This window comes from Poecilia formosa, unplaced genomic scaffold, assembly GCF_000485575.1.
Source record: "Poecilia formosa unplaced genomic scaffold, Poecilia_formosa-5.1.2 Scaffold313, whole genome shotgun sequence".
In the NCBI taxonomy this organism is placed as follows: Eukaryota; Metazoa; Chordata; class Actinopteri; order Cyprinodontiformes; family Poeciliidae; genus Poecilia; species Poecilia formosa.
In genome coordinates, this window is record NW_006800252.1 from 304,247 (window position 1) to 320,968 (window position 16,722).

Here is a 16,722-nt window from a genome sequence, read left to right on the forward strand (position 1 = left end):
TGTATTCGTTTATTTGTCGTCCTTTCTTCCTCCTACAATAACAACAATCGTTACATACAGATTTTCACGATAGTGCACTTGAAGTTTAACTTGATGGTCGTTAAATGTTTGTCTTTGACTCGGATGATAAGTTACACGAGGCGATAACCTCCACAACAGCGGTCATGTAAAAACAGAAAAAGAAAAAAAAGCCATGAAATAAATACAGCCATTGTTGAAAGTGTTCATATTTACAGTTTCTTTTTTCCCCGAAATAGCTGCACACAAGATGAACCGATGAGGCTACCGCAAAAAACTGGAACTTCATGTATTTATTTTTTTCCATTTTTAGACGGTTAGGTGAATAAAGGATGCCTCTCAGCTGCTCCGTTCTTTTTATCCAGGAAAGTTTTTGCCTTTATGCTTTAACTGTATTTGGATGATATTTTAGAGACAAATATGGGTACATCCCAAACTGTTTTTATTAAATTAGAACAACGTAGCACTCGTTTGTCAGCATAAAGCAAACCCTTTTCGCCCAAACTCGATCGTGAGGTCTAACTTGCTTAGTTGATAATTCAATGTGCTCATACAGACAACAGCTTTGCAGGATTTTAATCAAATTTGCACATTTTAGTCTAGCATTTTGTTAGCTGCAAGTGTCTAAATGAGATAAACACTCTGAAATAAGGTAAAAATGTTTTTTTTTTTTAAATTACTATTGGATCCAGTTTTGCAGACTTGGTTCAAAAACGCAATTTTTTAAAAGTTGAACCCTTTACCTGAAAATAAGAAGTGAATATTGTCAGATCAGACAACAAGATCTGAATTGTTTGACATCATATGAACATTTACTTGAAGCCTAAGTCCCTTATGTAACATAATGAGTTATTTTTAATGTTCTATGCAAATTTTGGCATTTTCAAGGTAAAGCTTTGTTTAAATGTCGGTTTCTGCTCATACCACAAAGATGTGTGAAATATGCTTTCAAATTAAACTTACAGATAGAAACTTCTTATCTTAAGCCTTTACTGTATATTTAACAGAGTCAGATTGCTCCAATGAGTGGAAAGTCTCCTCCAAGAAAATTAAAAAATCCAAATAAAAGAACAACACACAGAAAAACCTGGGGTGGGAACATCTGGTTGTTTGAACTTTTTTTTGTGTTTTTTTTTAAAGAGATGCAACAACAATGGCCAGTGAGCCAGAAATGCAGTTATTCCATATTTTTTTCCCAGTCAGTGAATGCGCAACACAACACTGAAATCTTCGTAGTGGATGCTGCTACTGAAGGAAAAAGACTCGGAGGAAGCCGCTCTCAGTACCGGTGACGTGTCGACAATGAGGCCAGATGAAGCGGAGGGATGATTTGTGAGTAGATTACGTTCTAAAAGATGTTGAGGTCTCTGCAGTTCATCAACGCTGCAAGAGAGAAAGACCTAAAGAAACGCGGCACAACAGTTATTTTAGTTTTAGCCTTTCGCGTCTTTGACCTCTTCGTGGAAACATGCCAAATACGGAAATGTCGGTAGCCTTTTGGAAATCTCAGAGGTGAGAAAAGGAATCCACATTCTCTAGAAATACGTGCAGATGCTGATTTTTTTTAATTGTTTTTTGTTTAGCTAAGGTAAGCTAGCCGCACCAATCCCTGAAATAAATATACAATATTATCTAAAGCATAAATCTGAATAAGTCTGTGATTGAAGGTGGGAAATCAGCCGCAAAACTCTAATCGGTGCTCTTCTAAATATTATTACTGATAATTATCGGCTTGCAAATCGGCTCAAATAAACCGAGTTTTCACCGCTCGGCGAAGGTCGCACAGAGCGAGATGACGAAAATGGAAAACGCACCTCTTCCTGAGAAGGGACAGAAAAAACACGCAGCTGGTGCAAATACATAACACAACAATGTCAGGGAAAACTACAGTAATTTATATTATTTTCAGAGTCATCATCTTTATATTACATTTATCTAATTTGTGGACGGAACAAAATAAAAAAATAAACAAAAACAAAAAAAGAAAACGCAGCGATTCCAGTCAGGCACGACGAACGACGCCCTGAAGCCAAATATTATTCAGCGAGCGAACAGCACGGCCTGGGAGAGCGAGTCGTTAACGCTGATCAACTCTCCCGCTACGAGTGAACACATTGAGACGGAACGGTGCGACATTATCGAATCGATGCGTCTTCTGTCTGAAAGAAGCTGCTGTGTCGTATTCAGATGTGTGATGCTTTAGAGGTTTGCATGAGAAAAGCTACAACTTGATTACAAAGGAGAAAGCAGATATCTTACAATCCATCTGTGCGTAGAAAACCTGCACAAGTCGATGTACATGGAGCGCATTCAGCGACAGGAGCTTGTGTTTGTGACCGTGTGAGGACAACATCGATAATACATCATCTACAGGCTGACAGACGGACTGACGTCTTCGGTTGGGTGCACTGCGCAGCTCTCTGAATCCTTCGTAATTTAGACTGTAAAAGAAAACATTCGGCCGTGAGTTTTCGCTCACGCTCATCTCCAACTCGCTTGCTTAAACGAGACGTTCGCGGGTCTATCTCTTTGGTCTGTCGATGTCGTCGATGGCAGCCAGGAGTTTCTGACGAGCCTTTTTGTTGATGTGCGAGCCCAGGCACACGTTCACCAGATTGGCCAGCTGCTTCATGGAGTACTCCTGCGTCCAACACGCACACACCGGGACACAAAGGGCAGCAAGCGTGAGAGAGGAAGACAAGCAAAATGCAATGCGAAACCCACCCGTTTGATAGTAAATTGACAGTCTTACCCTGTGATTTTTGATAAACTGCTCCATGTCGTTCTCAGTCAGGTAGTACGCCTTGATGTAGGTCTCCACAAACTCCTTGTCGGGGATGGGCCGCAGGTCCGTCAGTTTCTCCAGCTTCATCAGGAACTGCTGAAAGTCCAGCTGCATCAGGGCCCGGCCCTCGTTGCTGCACTTCTTTACGTTGGCGTAGCTGCAGCGGAGGACAAAGAGGGAAGAAAATGGATTTCATTTAAACGGCCGTGAGTCACCGCGGCAACGGCGCCGCGTGAGTGTGTGGCTGAGAGGCTGTCGTTTCAGGTTTATACTTTTTCACGCATGGACACTCGAGCCGAGTACCGTCATCTTCAGCAAATATGAGTGGTCACACTGCTTCACTGCAGATTGTAGAGGTACAATAGAAGCTGTTGAGTGTCAAAAATAAATAACAGCGCACCCGCTGACGGACTGCTGCATCTGCTGAGCGCCCTGAATCCAACAAGGCAGTACTTGCAATGCAAAGATTTTTGTTATTCAGCTTGCAAAGTCACCTTTACTTGCAGAAGTAAAACGTTCGAGCAAAAACACGTGCACTGAGACTAAGCTGAAAACATAAAGCCAGAGCCTGTCTCTCTACTTCCAAAGCTCCTCCATGGACGGCAGGCGGCTCCTCCTAGTCCTGCACAACTAGTGTTACTGCCGCAGTAGCCTTAAGTCACCTCTTCGATTTCAATAGTCAGGCCCGATTACAGTCTGACCGGGAGAAATCATCTAACTAGAACCTGACTGACAACATAAAGCGGGTGAAGAGAGACTGATTTCGGTCTTTTGTTTATGCATTTCACAGCTGCTTTCATCCAAAGTGATGATTTGAATCACTGCGCTTTCGTAAGACCCAATAACAACCAGGTTTTTCTCGCAGAGCTTAAACATTTGTTTTTAAAAAAAAAACACAAAACAAAAAAAAAAAAACACATTTTGAATTTTAAATACTTTATGAAAGCCTGCACTCAAATTTCCTGTTTACATTTTAAACTCCAAGTCTGGTTCTCGAGTGCCGCAGTCTGTCTCTGATCAAAATAAAATCCCGAGTAACAATTTAAGTCATGTTTCATGTACAGTTTTTAGAGGGAATTATGCCCTTTTTTTCACCAGAATTCCAGTAATGCTCCATAAAATTTAATTCTGCAAATGTTTTGAATAAAAAAAGGTAGAATAGGTAATCATATTTCACTGCTTTGTGTTTGTGTTTAATGGCAGAGATCGCTGCCCACATCTACAATACATTAACACACAGAAACACCGCACATTTACATGCTTTTCCTTTTCATTTTCAGTGTTGCTGTCTCTCGTTTATTACCCCTCTGTTTTGCCTTCTCCTTCTCTTTTTTTTGGTTTGTTTGTTTTTGCTTCTCAGGCTTGCCAGAATTTGTTGTGGAGAGTCTGAACTCCAGCGTCAAAATGCTAACAGAGTCATTTTTGTGCGTCTCGATGGAAAGACACGAGCTCCGGACAGAGAAATTAGATAAGAGACTGAGGGAGGCAGAGCACAAACAAACAAGTATGACCGCTCCATCTCGGAGAGAGGGCTGGGAGGAGTGCGTGTGTGTGTTCCTGGTGTGTTTACGCTGCTCGAAGGAGCGCACCGGCAGCAGAAGTCTGAGTCGTAATGGCACATTAACTCGCTGGAGTGAGTTCAAAAGTTCTCTCGCGAAATGAGAGGAAACGTGTTTAGCAAATATCCGGGGAGGTAAACACGTTTCCCCTTCGCAGCGGGTAAGGGCAGCCCTTCCACCTACGCTCAATATTCAGTGTTTGCCCTCTGCTTGAAAACACTTGAGCAGCACGAAGCCATTTAGGCGAATTTTCTTCAACCTAAATCGTACTCTGCGCCTGCAATCCCACCCGCGGAGTAAACTGTAACCAGTTTAAGTAAAAACCCCTGAAGCAGCCCGACCCAACGTCCACGCTCTTTCTCCGTTCCCATTAAAAACGTGTGAAACCCCAAGACAATTGTTGGCAGGTAGCTCATCTCTTTGTCGCCACCTGGCAGAAGGATTTATCGCACCTACTGTCTAAAAAGCCCGCTTCGCACTCACTCTCAACACGTGAGAGTATAAAGACAGCGGGGATGCTAATGCTCAGGAAAAAAAACAAAAAGACAAAACAAACACTGCTGCTTTCCGTCACCCGTCACATCCCCATTTTTTTCTCACTTTCAGGGGAGGAAAGTGGTGAAATGCATTACAAGGGATGTGTCAAGAGCAGTGTGCTGTTCTGTGAGCTCGGCGCCGAGGTCGTTCTCTGATGGGAGTTTAGAGAGGCCTAGGAGATGTAAACTGGCACCGAGGGGGGTTCCTGCAAGAGTGGAATTTAATAAATGGGAAAAGAGTCTGAAGTGCTTTAGGTGGTTTCTTTAGTTTAGCTAAAGAAACTAAATTTTGGATGATTTAGTTTACCTGAGATGATTTTGAAGCTTTACTTCTATGAAGTTACGATACGAGCAAAAACAAAAACAAAAAAAAGAAGCAAATACTAACTTAATTATTCCATGAAAAAATAACTAACATCTGCATACCCATTCTTAAAACTTGAGTTATCAGTTTTTAAGAGGCATTGTGGGTAGTCCAAAGAGTCACAGGTTTCAAGACTTCTGCTCTAGACAACGGCTGAGCCACTGAAACACACTGATCCTTTCTTGATCAGCAGTTCTTTAGTCGACTTGATGCTGCGTTTTCATGTTTGGTCCACATGGACTTTAAAATACGTTAACATGCAGAGTAGTTCACGCTCGATTCAACCACATCATCCTTTCCTTGCCTCACTACAAGTGAGGTGTTTTTTTTTTTTTTTGCCTTGATTTTCACCAAACACGAGTTAATCGGTGATGAATTTCCTCCTAAGTGTCGGGGTGATATACACCTGTAAGCTTAATTTGCATTTAATTTCTCACACCTGGCTGCTTCTTTCCCTCCTAAATTAAATGAAAAACAAAATGCACATGCCTCCGTTCAGGCACTTGAACTATTCGCCATCTATCAGCGATCTATCTTAATGAATGTTTACCAGAGCAGAATCTGGTGACGACATCAGTCTTTGAATTTACTCTTGCAGGTCAAACTCCTGCAGCACAGTTCAAATTTATACTTAGTAATAAAAATAGCGCAACACTCAGAATGTTTTCACAGAGGTGTTATCGATTCCATGTTGACAACACGTCACCGCAAAATTGTCCTGATCACAAAAGTCTAACCAGGAATAACCAGAGAGCTGAGATGTTTGTGTCACGCAGAGGAGCGCCTTCAGACTTTCTTACCCTTCGACCAGAGTCCTGTTAGCCAGGCGGATGCAGTGCTCCCACAGGACGTTGGACACGGGCAGAGGAATGCGCACGTGTCTGGAAACATCACCGAGCCGCTTGTTGAATTGCTCAAACTCCTAAGAGGACAGAGGAGACGGCATATGAGAAAAAAAAACCCCACAATAAAAAAACGGATTAATCTTTGGTGTTTTGTGTCCGACGTGGTGGGCTTGCACTCTGGGAAATTCATTAAATTGAAAGGTTATCAGTTTTTCTGACGCATTCCAAATTATGTTTGCAAAACACAACATTTTGCTAAAAAAAAAAAAAAAAAAAGAAGTGATTTCAAAGCTAAAGACCAGGCATGTTTCTTATTTAGCTTACTGTCTTAATTATGAGGTTCATTCAATCAATCATTGCTGCACGTTGTTTGATTGAAAAAGCTGCAACACATCAAAATTTAGTTATCTTAAAAAAAAAAAAAAAAGTCTTGACTATTTTATATAAACTAGAGGAATCCATGCATCACTCTTATGAAGGTAATGCTATTTTGAAAGCTACTAGATAACCTGGCCACAATTACTTTGTTCCATAAAAATACAATGTTACTAAATTGAGCGGGTAATTTTCATGCAAAGAGAATGCTTCGGACAAAATGACTGCACCAAATTGGAACAGGGAAAAGCAAACGATTCAATTTACTTGCTTTACTTTTTGGTGTAAATGCTACAATAACATTTTGTTATTCTCAATGCACTGTAAGGAATAGAGTGAAGAAAGGACTGGACAACATTAACCCGCTAAGGGACAAATAATACACCAAGCAACATCCTAATCTAATAGTGGGCTTTTAGAGTTGTCTCAAACCAAATCGTAACTGCACAGGGGTTTTAATCACACTTTCCAAAAGACAAACTTTAAGTGAACCTTTGAACCCTTTCTAACATCGCACTCTACAGGCAAGGCCAAATTAACCAAACAAAGCACACCACTCGTTGCCAGCTTTTTATGTTTTGACACAAAACGTTAAGAGAAACCCTCCCAGAGGACGACGCAGTCTGCAGGACGTAAACATGTACGGCGTTGTTTTGGTCACAAGAGGCCATCAGCTGCATTCATGTGTGCCGTGTTTTGATGTTTCCTGGTTTGCAGCCATAAAAACTCCCACGGAAGGAGTTTGTGTTATGTTACTTTGCTGCTCGCTGACATGTTCAATTATGGATGGCAAACACTCGTGACATTGCGTTTCTTTTCACTGAAGCAAAAGCAGTGGCTGTGCAGAAGATGCAGAGATACGACGGATGCTCCTCAGTGAAGGGCTTTTCTGTTTATTAGGCGTTTGCTGACGCGTCTTGCGAATTTAATTGAAGCCCACTTTTTTAAGTAAGACACGAACCAGGGATTGTAAAGCCGACACGACTTTTTGACGAAAGAACGAAATGTCATTTATTTACAGAGAGCCTCATAATGACTTCTGGCTTAAGCATTTTGTCACAGGAGTCATTCAGAGCCGCCTTCTGCATTTCTGCACCACTTTATATGCAAATCATCACGGAATGACAGCGATCAACCTGAGTTCATGAATAAAACATGCCCGGGTGTTTGTATGTGTGTGCAGTAATGTAACAAAATAGGGCACACTATTTTCAATCAGTGCACCATAACTCAGCCCATGTGCATTAGGTTTGTCTGACAGGTTGGCGGTGCATGGTATTAGCACCTGATGGGGGGGAAATACATGCTTGGTGTAATGTACTTCATGTCGACCATCAGCTGTACTGGTCTGACACGTTTAGCCAGTTGAATACAGAGCCTGTGTGACAATTTTCCTCTCGCAAAGCTGTTTCTAAGCGTTGAATTAGTAGAATTAAACATAAAAACTGAGTCAAAGCAAGTTTGAGGTAAAACAAAACAACAACAAAAAAAAAAAAAACAGTTTATTTTTTAGTTTTCCATTTATCTATTGGTTCGGTAGAGGTCGGCTCACAATTTCTAACACAATTAAAAGCTATTTATTTAACAATAAATAAAATTATTTGACAAAAACCTCATCTTTTGTTAGTTCAGTAATGCATTCATGGTTTTCTTCATTGCATATAAAAAGGGAAAAAAAAGAAAAAAAGAAAAGAAAAGTGAAGTGGACTGTGTGTTCTTTGCCCTCCATGAAAAATGCATAGAGCAAGCAGGCGGCATGCAAAGAGACGTGCGCTCGGTGAAAACGTTTCGCTCTAAAAATAGCAACGAGGACAACGAGAGGAGGTGCAGGTAACAGAGACGACACTTCCGCGTAGATTGGACTCATAAAAGCTTCACGAAAAAATGACTAACAGTCAGACTGAAGAGTGACAACACAACTTTAGACATGCCTGAAAAAATACATAAATACAAACAGTTGTTTTCTCAGACTGGGGGAAAAAAACAAAAACAAACATAAACCAGGAAAAGGAATTTAAAAAAGGCTGCAAAAGACAGGTTTGTATTAATATTAAAAGTTTATCAGACACCAGAAGATCAAGAATGATCTTTACCTTCGTCTCCCAAAGCAAACCGTATGCTTGCGATAAGATGCAGTAATCTTAATGACTAGACCTCATCAAACGCTAGTACAAGTTGCTGCAACCACATCCTAAGACCTGTCCCTGATTCCAGTCCTACAGCAGTACAAAGAAGTAAAAACAAACGAAACAGCAGCGTTGAAAACTATCAACCAAAACAATTCACTGCGGGTCAAAAGTCTACACATAATGGTGCATTAAGACAACGGGCTGGTTTCTTTATTTCGCCTTGCATTTTATCACATCTGCAATCTTTATTATTACTTAATGTTTATACTTGTGCGTCTATTTGTCGTGTAGCAGCTGGTGAGGTTCTGATCTATTCTAATTTAACAAGGGACCAAAAAGTACCGCAGGTTTTTCAATCAGATTTTTGATTGAAAAACGCAAATTTCCCGTGTAAAATAAAGACAGTTTAAAAATGTTTTCACTTTATTTATTGTGTGCCTTTAATGTTTTTTTGTTTTTTTTTTGTCATCTGAATCAGCACCTTTTGCTGCAAGCAAGAACCCAGAATACATATTTATTTATTTATTTTTTTTACTAATGTGAGAATATGGAAAAAGATTCATCCCTTGTTTTTAGATATAGCTTTCTCTCTGCCGCTGAAATCCTCAATTAATATTTGTCAAATAGATCAAAAATAAGCTGCAGCACAGATTCATCTCATGCAAAACCTGATCATAAAAAAAACCCACAAGATTATTATTTGACTCGTCACAGTAACCTTTACATATTACAACTACTGTCACCTTCAGCAGCACGTCCACGTAGACGTTGTGCTGCGACATTATCTCCTTGATGTCCCATTTGACTCCAGCCATCATAAGCAGCATTTGCTCGTAGTCTATAGCCTTGGCTGCCACTATCCAATATATTGGTTTACGCAGTTCGCTGGCTGTGGACACCGTCTGTAAGAGGAGAGAGGAAAAACAGATGGAATCAGGTTGTTTTGTCACATTAGGTAGGTCAAATGATGAATGTCAGCGGTACGTAGTGATTCGACAGGAGTCACGTCTCCTCTAAGGTGAATTACCGCTCGGCAATTAAATGCAATCAACATAAAAGAGATGCGTTTGCTGATGAGTTATGATTAGACTCATTATGATGAAACATTTCTTTTGGAAATTTGATGTAATCTTGTTCTTTGACGGTTTTCAACATGACCTCAGAAACGGGGCCCTTCGCAACGTAGTACACCAGATATGCTACGCAGGCTATCTGGCAACAATTTGATTTAAATTACACTATGAAAAATGCTGGAAATAATTCTCATGAAAAACCTTCAGAAATATGTTAAACTTGTGGAAGAAGCGTGACCGCGGTTGACGACGCTCACACCATCAAATCCGTGGTGGTAAATCTGACCCCTGCCTGCAGACAGATAAAGGAAAAAAGCTGAAGCTTCCAGTACCTGGGAATAAAACTGTTGCAGGAACGGCTTCTTGGCAGCAGGCATCATTGTGTCCAAATGAGACTGCAGGGACTCAAACTGCTCGGCCAAAAACACACTGAAAGAACACAAAGGTAGCATATATCAGCTCAGCGGTGAAGTAATGCGTTCTGAATGAGTTTCTCAAGAGCCTGATACCGGAAAATAATTACAGTGCAAAGTCTTTTAAAATGTAAACGACACAGTTTTATGCAAAAAGCCCTAACATTTTGTTTAATTAAACTCGGGATCGATTGTCTTTAATTACTATGGGATTGAGAATTCAAACAAGTTTAATAAAAGTAAAGATTTCTCTACGTTTATTCTCCTATCTGTTTTATGGGTAGATCTATATTTTCAGGGATTCTCACTAAAACCTTAAAGCTTCTTTGCCTTGCAGCTCCTAAAACATGTTTTTTTTTTGTTTTTTTTTCTGTTATTGCTACAACTTTGTATGTGCTGGAAAAATATATCTGTCCTCTAAACAATTTCTTCTGCTTTTAACTTTTCTTTTAAAAAGCTTTCAAAAGAAATTCTTCAACATGATTACTCTAAACTTCAAGATGTTTCTAAAAAACAAAACTATAATTTTACAGACATGAAACTTTTATTCTCGACACACTTTTTTTTTTGTTTTGTTTTATATTCCAAAAAAAAATGAATATGGAGTCTACAGAGACAGTTTTGTTTCAGTCATCACTGTAGCACTAACATCATACTATTCAATAAATACAAAAAATTAAGTTACTTAAACATTTATGGTACTCAGATTGGACTTATTTATTCTTTCACTAAATCAAGGTATGCAATTGGAATAGATGCTTTTTTAATTTTTTTTTTTTTTTTTAGGTTTTTGTTATTTACATGTACAGATGAACCTACTGCTTCTGGTCAGACACAAGAAACCCCTCCAGAGGGTCATCACTACAGCCCAGAAGCTCATCATCTACCCTCTCTGCTCCCTGGACGATCAGCAGAGATTTTCCAGAGTGAAAACAAAAACATTCTGTGAGACCCATGTCACCCGGACGTTCTGTGTTTGAACTGCTCCGCTTGGGCAGACAGTTCAGGGCCATTAGGGCCAAAACAAACAGGCTTAAGAGCAGTTTCTATGCCAATGCAAAGCACACTCACTTTTGAGTTTGGGCAGCTCATTGAATGCTAATGCGTAGCGACCCCCTGTTTCGTAGGACATTTATTTCGAATTTTTTAAATGCGTTATCAGGTACGCTGAGACATTTTAAAACTGCTTGGTGCATCTTTTTGCACAGATGATTGCGTTTATACGTTTCCTACTTATTTACAAAAAAAAAACAAATGTTCTAATTTAGATTGTAATTCAGCTCATAACTGGATACACTGAAGCAGCTAATACAAGCCATTTACATCACTTTATTAGGATCTCTATATGGAAAGGTCTTAGCATTCTAACTCAGAAGGTCATAAATGAGCTCTGTGAACTCTTGCTCTGATCGTAGAGTAGAGAAAACTATGTTACGTTAACCTGGAACATCTTGTGTCTTCCTCTTGCTCGACGCAAGGAAAAAATAGAAGCAGCAGTAGCACACGCTACGGTTCGCCATTATCTGATCACACTCGTAGAAATGTGACACCGCATCAACAGCCGGAGGGCTCAACAACACCCAGACGGCCAGCTTCCTCAGTTCGGCTACCACATCTCATTCCTCACTCTGATGTTTCTCACGCCTGCCTCGTTTGTTCAACCAGAAAACGGTGTTTTTGCAGTTAAACCTGATCTATGATGAAGAGGGTGAGAGGTCATCTGGTGCCATTTGGAGTAACAGGTTAAGATAAAATGAAAATATGCCTTATTATCGTCTTTGCAAGGTTTTACCTAAGACGGATTGTCACCTCTGCAGCTCAACTCTTTTGTTTTCGTCATTATATGTCCAACAACTGAACTGATGTTTAGTTTAATTTTGAACAAAGGTGCTGTTAAGTAGTGCATACGATTTTGCAATAGTCAAAGGAAATACAACTACAAAGAGAAACAGAACAGGCTTCATATAAAGATTAAATCAAAGTGAGAAAGTGAATTAGCACGATACGTCAAAAGGAGAGTTTTGATAATCGACGTGTTGCATCGTAGCGCCCAGACTACATACCAGATGCTAATGCAATGACTTATTTATGAAATGCTGTGCCGCAGCATGAGGTGCTATGATGCTTACAGAGACTCGGTGGCCACCACTCTCTGTGCCAGCCCATAGAGAGTCCCACTGTCTGTGAGGATCACCATCTGGCTCAGGTGAGGACTGGGGACCTTCTCCTTCCTGTCCTCTGCGGGGCCGTGGACTCCTGCATTCTCCCCAACAGGATCCTGAAAAGAAAAGAAACAAAGTGAGGGGGATGAAATCGTAAAATATCCCAAGAAACCTGCATAGTCTAATAAATATTAAAGGACCACCCAACGAGGAATACGACACAAGGAACAATGTCACAACGCAAAGCGACGTGAAAGCGTTCCTTAAGCCTTTATTTATATCTACTTAACCGCGTTTATGAACACTTTGCTGGAGTCTGTTAATATTTAGACACGTGGCTCTAACGGGACACAGAGGCTGTTTGGATATCATTGTGCAGCTGACGGCAAGCCTGTCATCTAGTAAAGAAACAATGAGCGATACGACGACTTTACACAGTCGGGCTCACACTGAATCACTTTGTCAGCTGGAGTCAACATACAGATGTAAACTTGGAACCGTGAGGACGATGACAACACGGGGCTTCTGAGCTTGTGCCCACAGTTAACCTTCCAGCGATGTGTAATTGTCTTGCACACAAAAAACAATTTTGAATTCAGTCAACCTCGTGGAAGACGCAGCCAAACTAAACAAACTCAATCTAAAAATCTGCTGACTAAACATTCTTCAAGTGATCAAATGCATCTTCCTTTTTGGATATCTTTCAAAACCCCTCTTTATCCAACAAGCTTCTTTTTTTTATTCTTTTATTTAAAAAGCAGCTGAGATAGAAAACAAAAGAAAGAAAGAAAAAAAAGTCAGCCCGAGTCCCTTCCCATCAATCATAATAATCTGAATCTGCATAAAGAAGCCATAAAGTGAGGCAGATTGTCGTAATATATCTATAAGGCGTGTCTTGTTGCTGTAATGGATCATACTGGGATACAGAGATTCAACACTGTTGTTGCCGCAAGCCTCTGTGAAACTGCCTCTGAAAGACTCGGGATAAATTATGCAGCTAGTTAACAAATACAAATAGCTTTCAATGAAGAGCCATGTTTGCCCACTTAGATACGGAGATCCCGTTCAGCCTGGATTTAATCACGACTGGGCGTTTTCTGTGTCGCCCCGGGAAGCTTTTACAGCGGAGGCGATCCCAAGTATGGATTGTAGAGGAAGTCTAGACTGGGCAGTGAATCACGGATCAGTTTAAAATAGTGGTGGGACTCGGTGAGTGTCTAATTAATTAATCGCAATGAATCAAAACGCATATCAACAGCGCAAGAAACATTTTCAAGTCGAAAAGCAATTTTTCCGCTAAATGACTGAATAAATACACAAATGAGCTCGAGATATTGTTTTCAATCTGTTAATTGGGTTATTCAGCCATCAGATTGATGAAAAGTGCCATTATACCAGCTTTCAAGTGCTTCAGGAAACCCCGATCACTGAAAATAATACATGTGGACTGTGGACGTAACATAAAGGTGGGGACATCTGCGGTTGCTCCAACATGTTTAGCATTGAGATGGTTTTTTTTTTCCATGAATAGCTATGGGGATCGGCTAACTCTTTTTTTTTGCACAACTCACTAGACTTTTCCAGCGTCCCATCAGATTGTTTTCTGAAGCAAAAATAAATCCCAGTGGGCCAACAGAAGTGGATTTGTTGTCTGTTGATTGTGTTGCATAATAGATTTTATTAAGATGTTAAAAGTGAGCAGTTGATTGTTAGTAAAAACAAAATGACACTTTGGAAATAAGAGATTATCAAAACTTTTACAATGTAATCACTGAGTAGTAGCAGGGCAGATTAAGGCATTGCAAAGTTTGTTTCACTAAGAATGAGGAATAAACTTAATATTTGGGTCAAGATTATGCCGATGTTTTCGCTCTAAACAACACAAAGTTGATGAAGGGATTCTTTTTTGGGGAAATAAATGGCAATGAAGCTTGGATGGATAACTCAGATTGTTGCCTCCATTCAGAACCGTATCAGTCAGGAGTGATCGTTTCCAAAAATTACTATTTCCTTTAAAAAGTAAAATGCCTGCTTGGGTCAAGGTTAAAATACTGGTATCATGAAGAAGCACTTGGTGGAGGTTAGACCGTGGAAAACACACTAAGGGTTTGGGGTGAAATGTTGTTGTAAATCAAGGAGGACGGTTTTTAAAAAAAAATAAAAATACAGCTCGTAAACCTCAAAGTGCCAACTATTCAGTAGAATAAGTTAACATGACAGTCCAGCATACATACTGCGTAAAAAATTAACGGTATGTAGCTCTGGAGACAATTTATAGCTCAGACCTGCTGCTGCCTCCTAATGTGCGAACGCTTCAACCTTTCCAGAAACTTGAGGTTATCTCTCTGCAATTAGTCCAAACATGACTGCTGCACCATTTGGCTGAAAGTCATTCACAAGATTAACACGTTAACATTTTTAATGATAAGATTTTTTTTTTTACTTGGGTCGAGAGACGACTTTTCTTCACTTTGAGTTCCTCAAGGTTGTTTTTTTTTTTTCTTTTTTTTTTGACATTTGTGCATTTATCTGGTCTTGGAGAGAATAGTTCTACATATTTTTTCTCTGATGTAAGGTTTTTAATTTTACTGTAACGACCCCATGCTCTGTCAGTTATAATTGGTAACTTTACAATTTTAAAGCACTTTATTATTTACGCGAAACTTAGAATAAGCCCATGGTAAACAGAGAAAACTGATTTATTTATATCAAGTTTATCACATCCTGAATGAATTTTATTTTAGAAACATTTCTCCCTTCTAAAAATGCTCCCCACTTCCACAAAAAAAAAAAAAAAAAAATAAAAAAAGCGACTACATATTTCTGCTTTATGCGACTGTAAAGCTGTCATTTTGGTCACTGGAGTCAGTAAAGAACCATCGCCGCTAAGAAAGGACTTCTCAAAAGCTTTTCAGCTGTAACAAAGAAGATAAAAATAAAATATGTGCAGGGGTTATGGAGTAAACCCAGAAAGGCCATTAGTAAGATTATTGAATAATAGCAAATGACTCAACAATCTGGAAAATAAACAACAACTGGGGGTCATTTGTTCACACAATGTGGCAAACAGAAAGCAAGAGATATGCAAACCGTAAATCAGGGTCTAAAAGACAAAAGAAGTATGTCTACTTGTACAAACATTCAAATACAACAAACAGTCCATTTATCAGCTCATGAATTCATGCACTATACCTGTGTGTCCCTATTAATGGCGGTTCAGACATTTCAGGAGCTTTTTTTTTTATCTCGTAATTCAGTCAAGCAAACTTATGTGATCTTGCCTAATATCACCATCACCAAACAACAATTGACTAAGCTGCAATAAAACAAGTGAGATGAAAAACACATTAACTTTATGAGGGAGGTTGTTTTTCGTGGACTAAAAGAGGAAGCTTCAAACAGAGAAACAGACTGGGAAATGGTTATTCTGTTTGTGACGGTAAACAGACCACTTTTCCCCAGAAAACATGTCTTACTGCAGTTCTTCTATCAACGTTTCTGAAGGCTCCTTGGAAATGGATAAATATTGTAACGACGATAATGTCGGCTTTTAAGACAAAAAGGACATTTCTTCTTTAGTAAGTGGCCACTGCTGCTAAGCAGTCATCTCTAGTTTTTCTCTCTTTTTTTTTTTTTACATCAAAGGGTAATTCAAAATGTTTCATCTCTTTTCCGCATGCATGTTTTTTTTGTTTTTTTTTTTAAGGAAAAGGACATCACTTCTTAAAACCAACCACTCCTATTGGCTTTGTAATGCACAGTAATAATTTATTTATTTTTTTCATAACCAGATCAAAAGGGATAAAATGACTGCAGTGACACCTCAGTCAATACAAGCAAGTCCTCAGAAAATGGCAAACAAGGTAAACAAAGGAGAAAGCAAAATAAATAAATAAATAAACATTTGTGGCATTTAAGATTATATGTATTGTTTTTTTTTTTTTATTTCTGCGCCAATATAAACACTCTCAGACATGGAGCAGGACCTGGCAACTTGGAGGAAAAATCTACAAGCTTTTCTTTTGAAAAAAATATTTTGGACAAATTGAATAACTACATTTTATGCAAAACAAAATGAGCACTGATATCCAATATTACCTAGTATTATTACTTGCCAATACTGCATAATAAAAAGTAGAAACACAATTAATTAGATGATCTAAATCCTTTTGGGGATTTTAAAGTATGCAAATTCTTAAGAAAATTGTTTATTAAAATATTTGAAGCAGATGCTTAATTTACAAATGAATTCATCTCTCACGCACAATGAGATCTGACAGTTTTTACTATGAAGAAATTCACTTAAAGCCAATTTCTTGTTAAAATATTGAGGCAAACGCTTATCTTTTGCAAATCTATTCTTCCCAAGAGTACACTTTCATTCGTCGGTCGTATTTCCTGCACCGACCTCAGCAATCGTTGGCTTTGTTGCGGTGCAACAAACCACAGCTGGTGAATCTTCA

The 16,722-nt window shown here is 39.3% G+C and overlaps 1 protein-coding gene across 1 annotated transcript in view; it reads right to left on the reverse strand.

Annotated features, from left to right (window-relative positions):
* Nucleotides 1–314: 314 nt before the first annotated feature.
* vps50 (VPS50 subunit of EARP/GARPII complex) overlaps nucleotides 315–16,722 on the reverse strand; it is a 57,162-nt gene continuing 40,754 nt past the window's right edge. The window contains exons 13-18 of the mRNA XM_007573021.2: nucleotides 12,227–12,375; nucleotides 10,017–10,113; nucleotides 9,355–9,513; nucleotides 6,063–6,184; nucleotides 2,771–2,960; nucleotides 315–2,659 (exon numbers count right to left, since the gene is read on the reverse strand). Coding sequence (XP_007573083.1) covers nucleotides 2,540–2,659; nucleotides 2,771–2,960; nucleotides 6,063–6,184; nucleotides 9,355–9,513; nucleotides 10,017–10,113; nucleotides 12,227–12,375 — 837 coding nt within the window. The 3' untranslated portion in view covers nucleotides 315–2,539. The remainder of the gene's footprint in view (nucleotides 2,660–2,770; nucleotides 2,961–6,062; nucleotides 6,185–9,354; nucleotides 9,514–10,016; nucleotides 10,114–12,226; nucleotides 12,376–16,722) is intronic.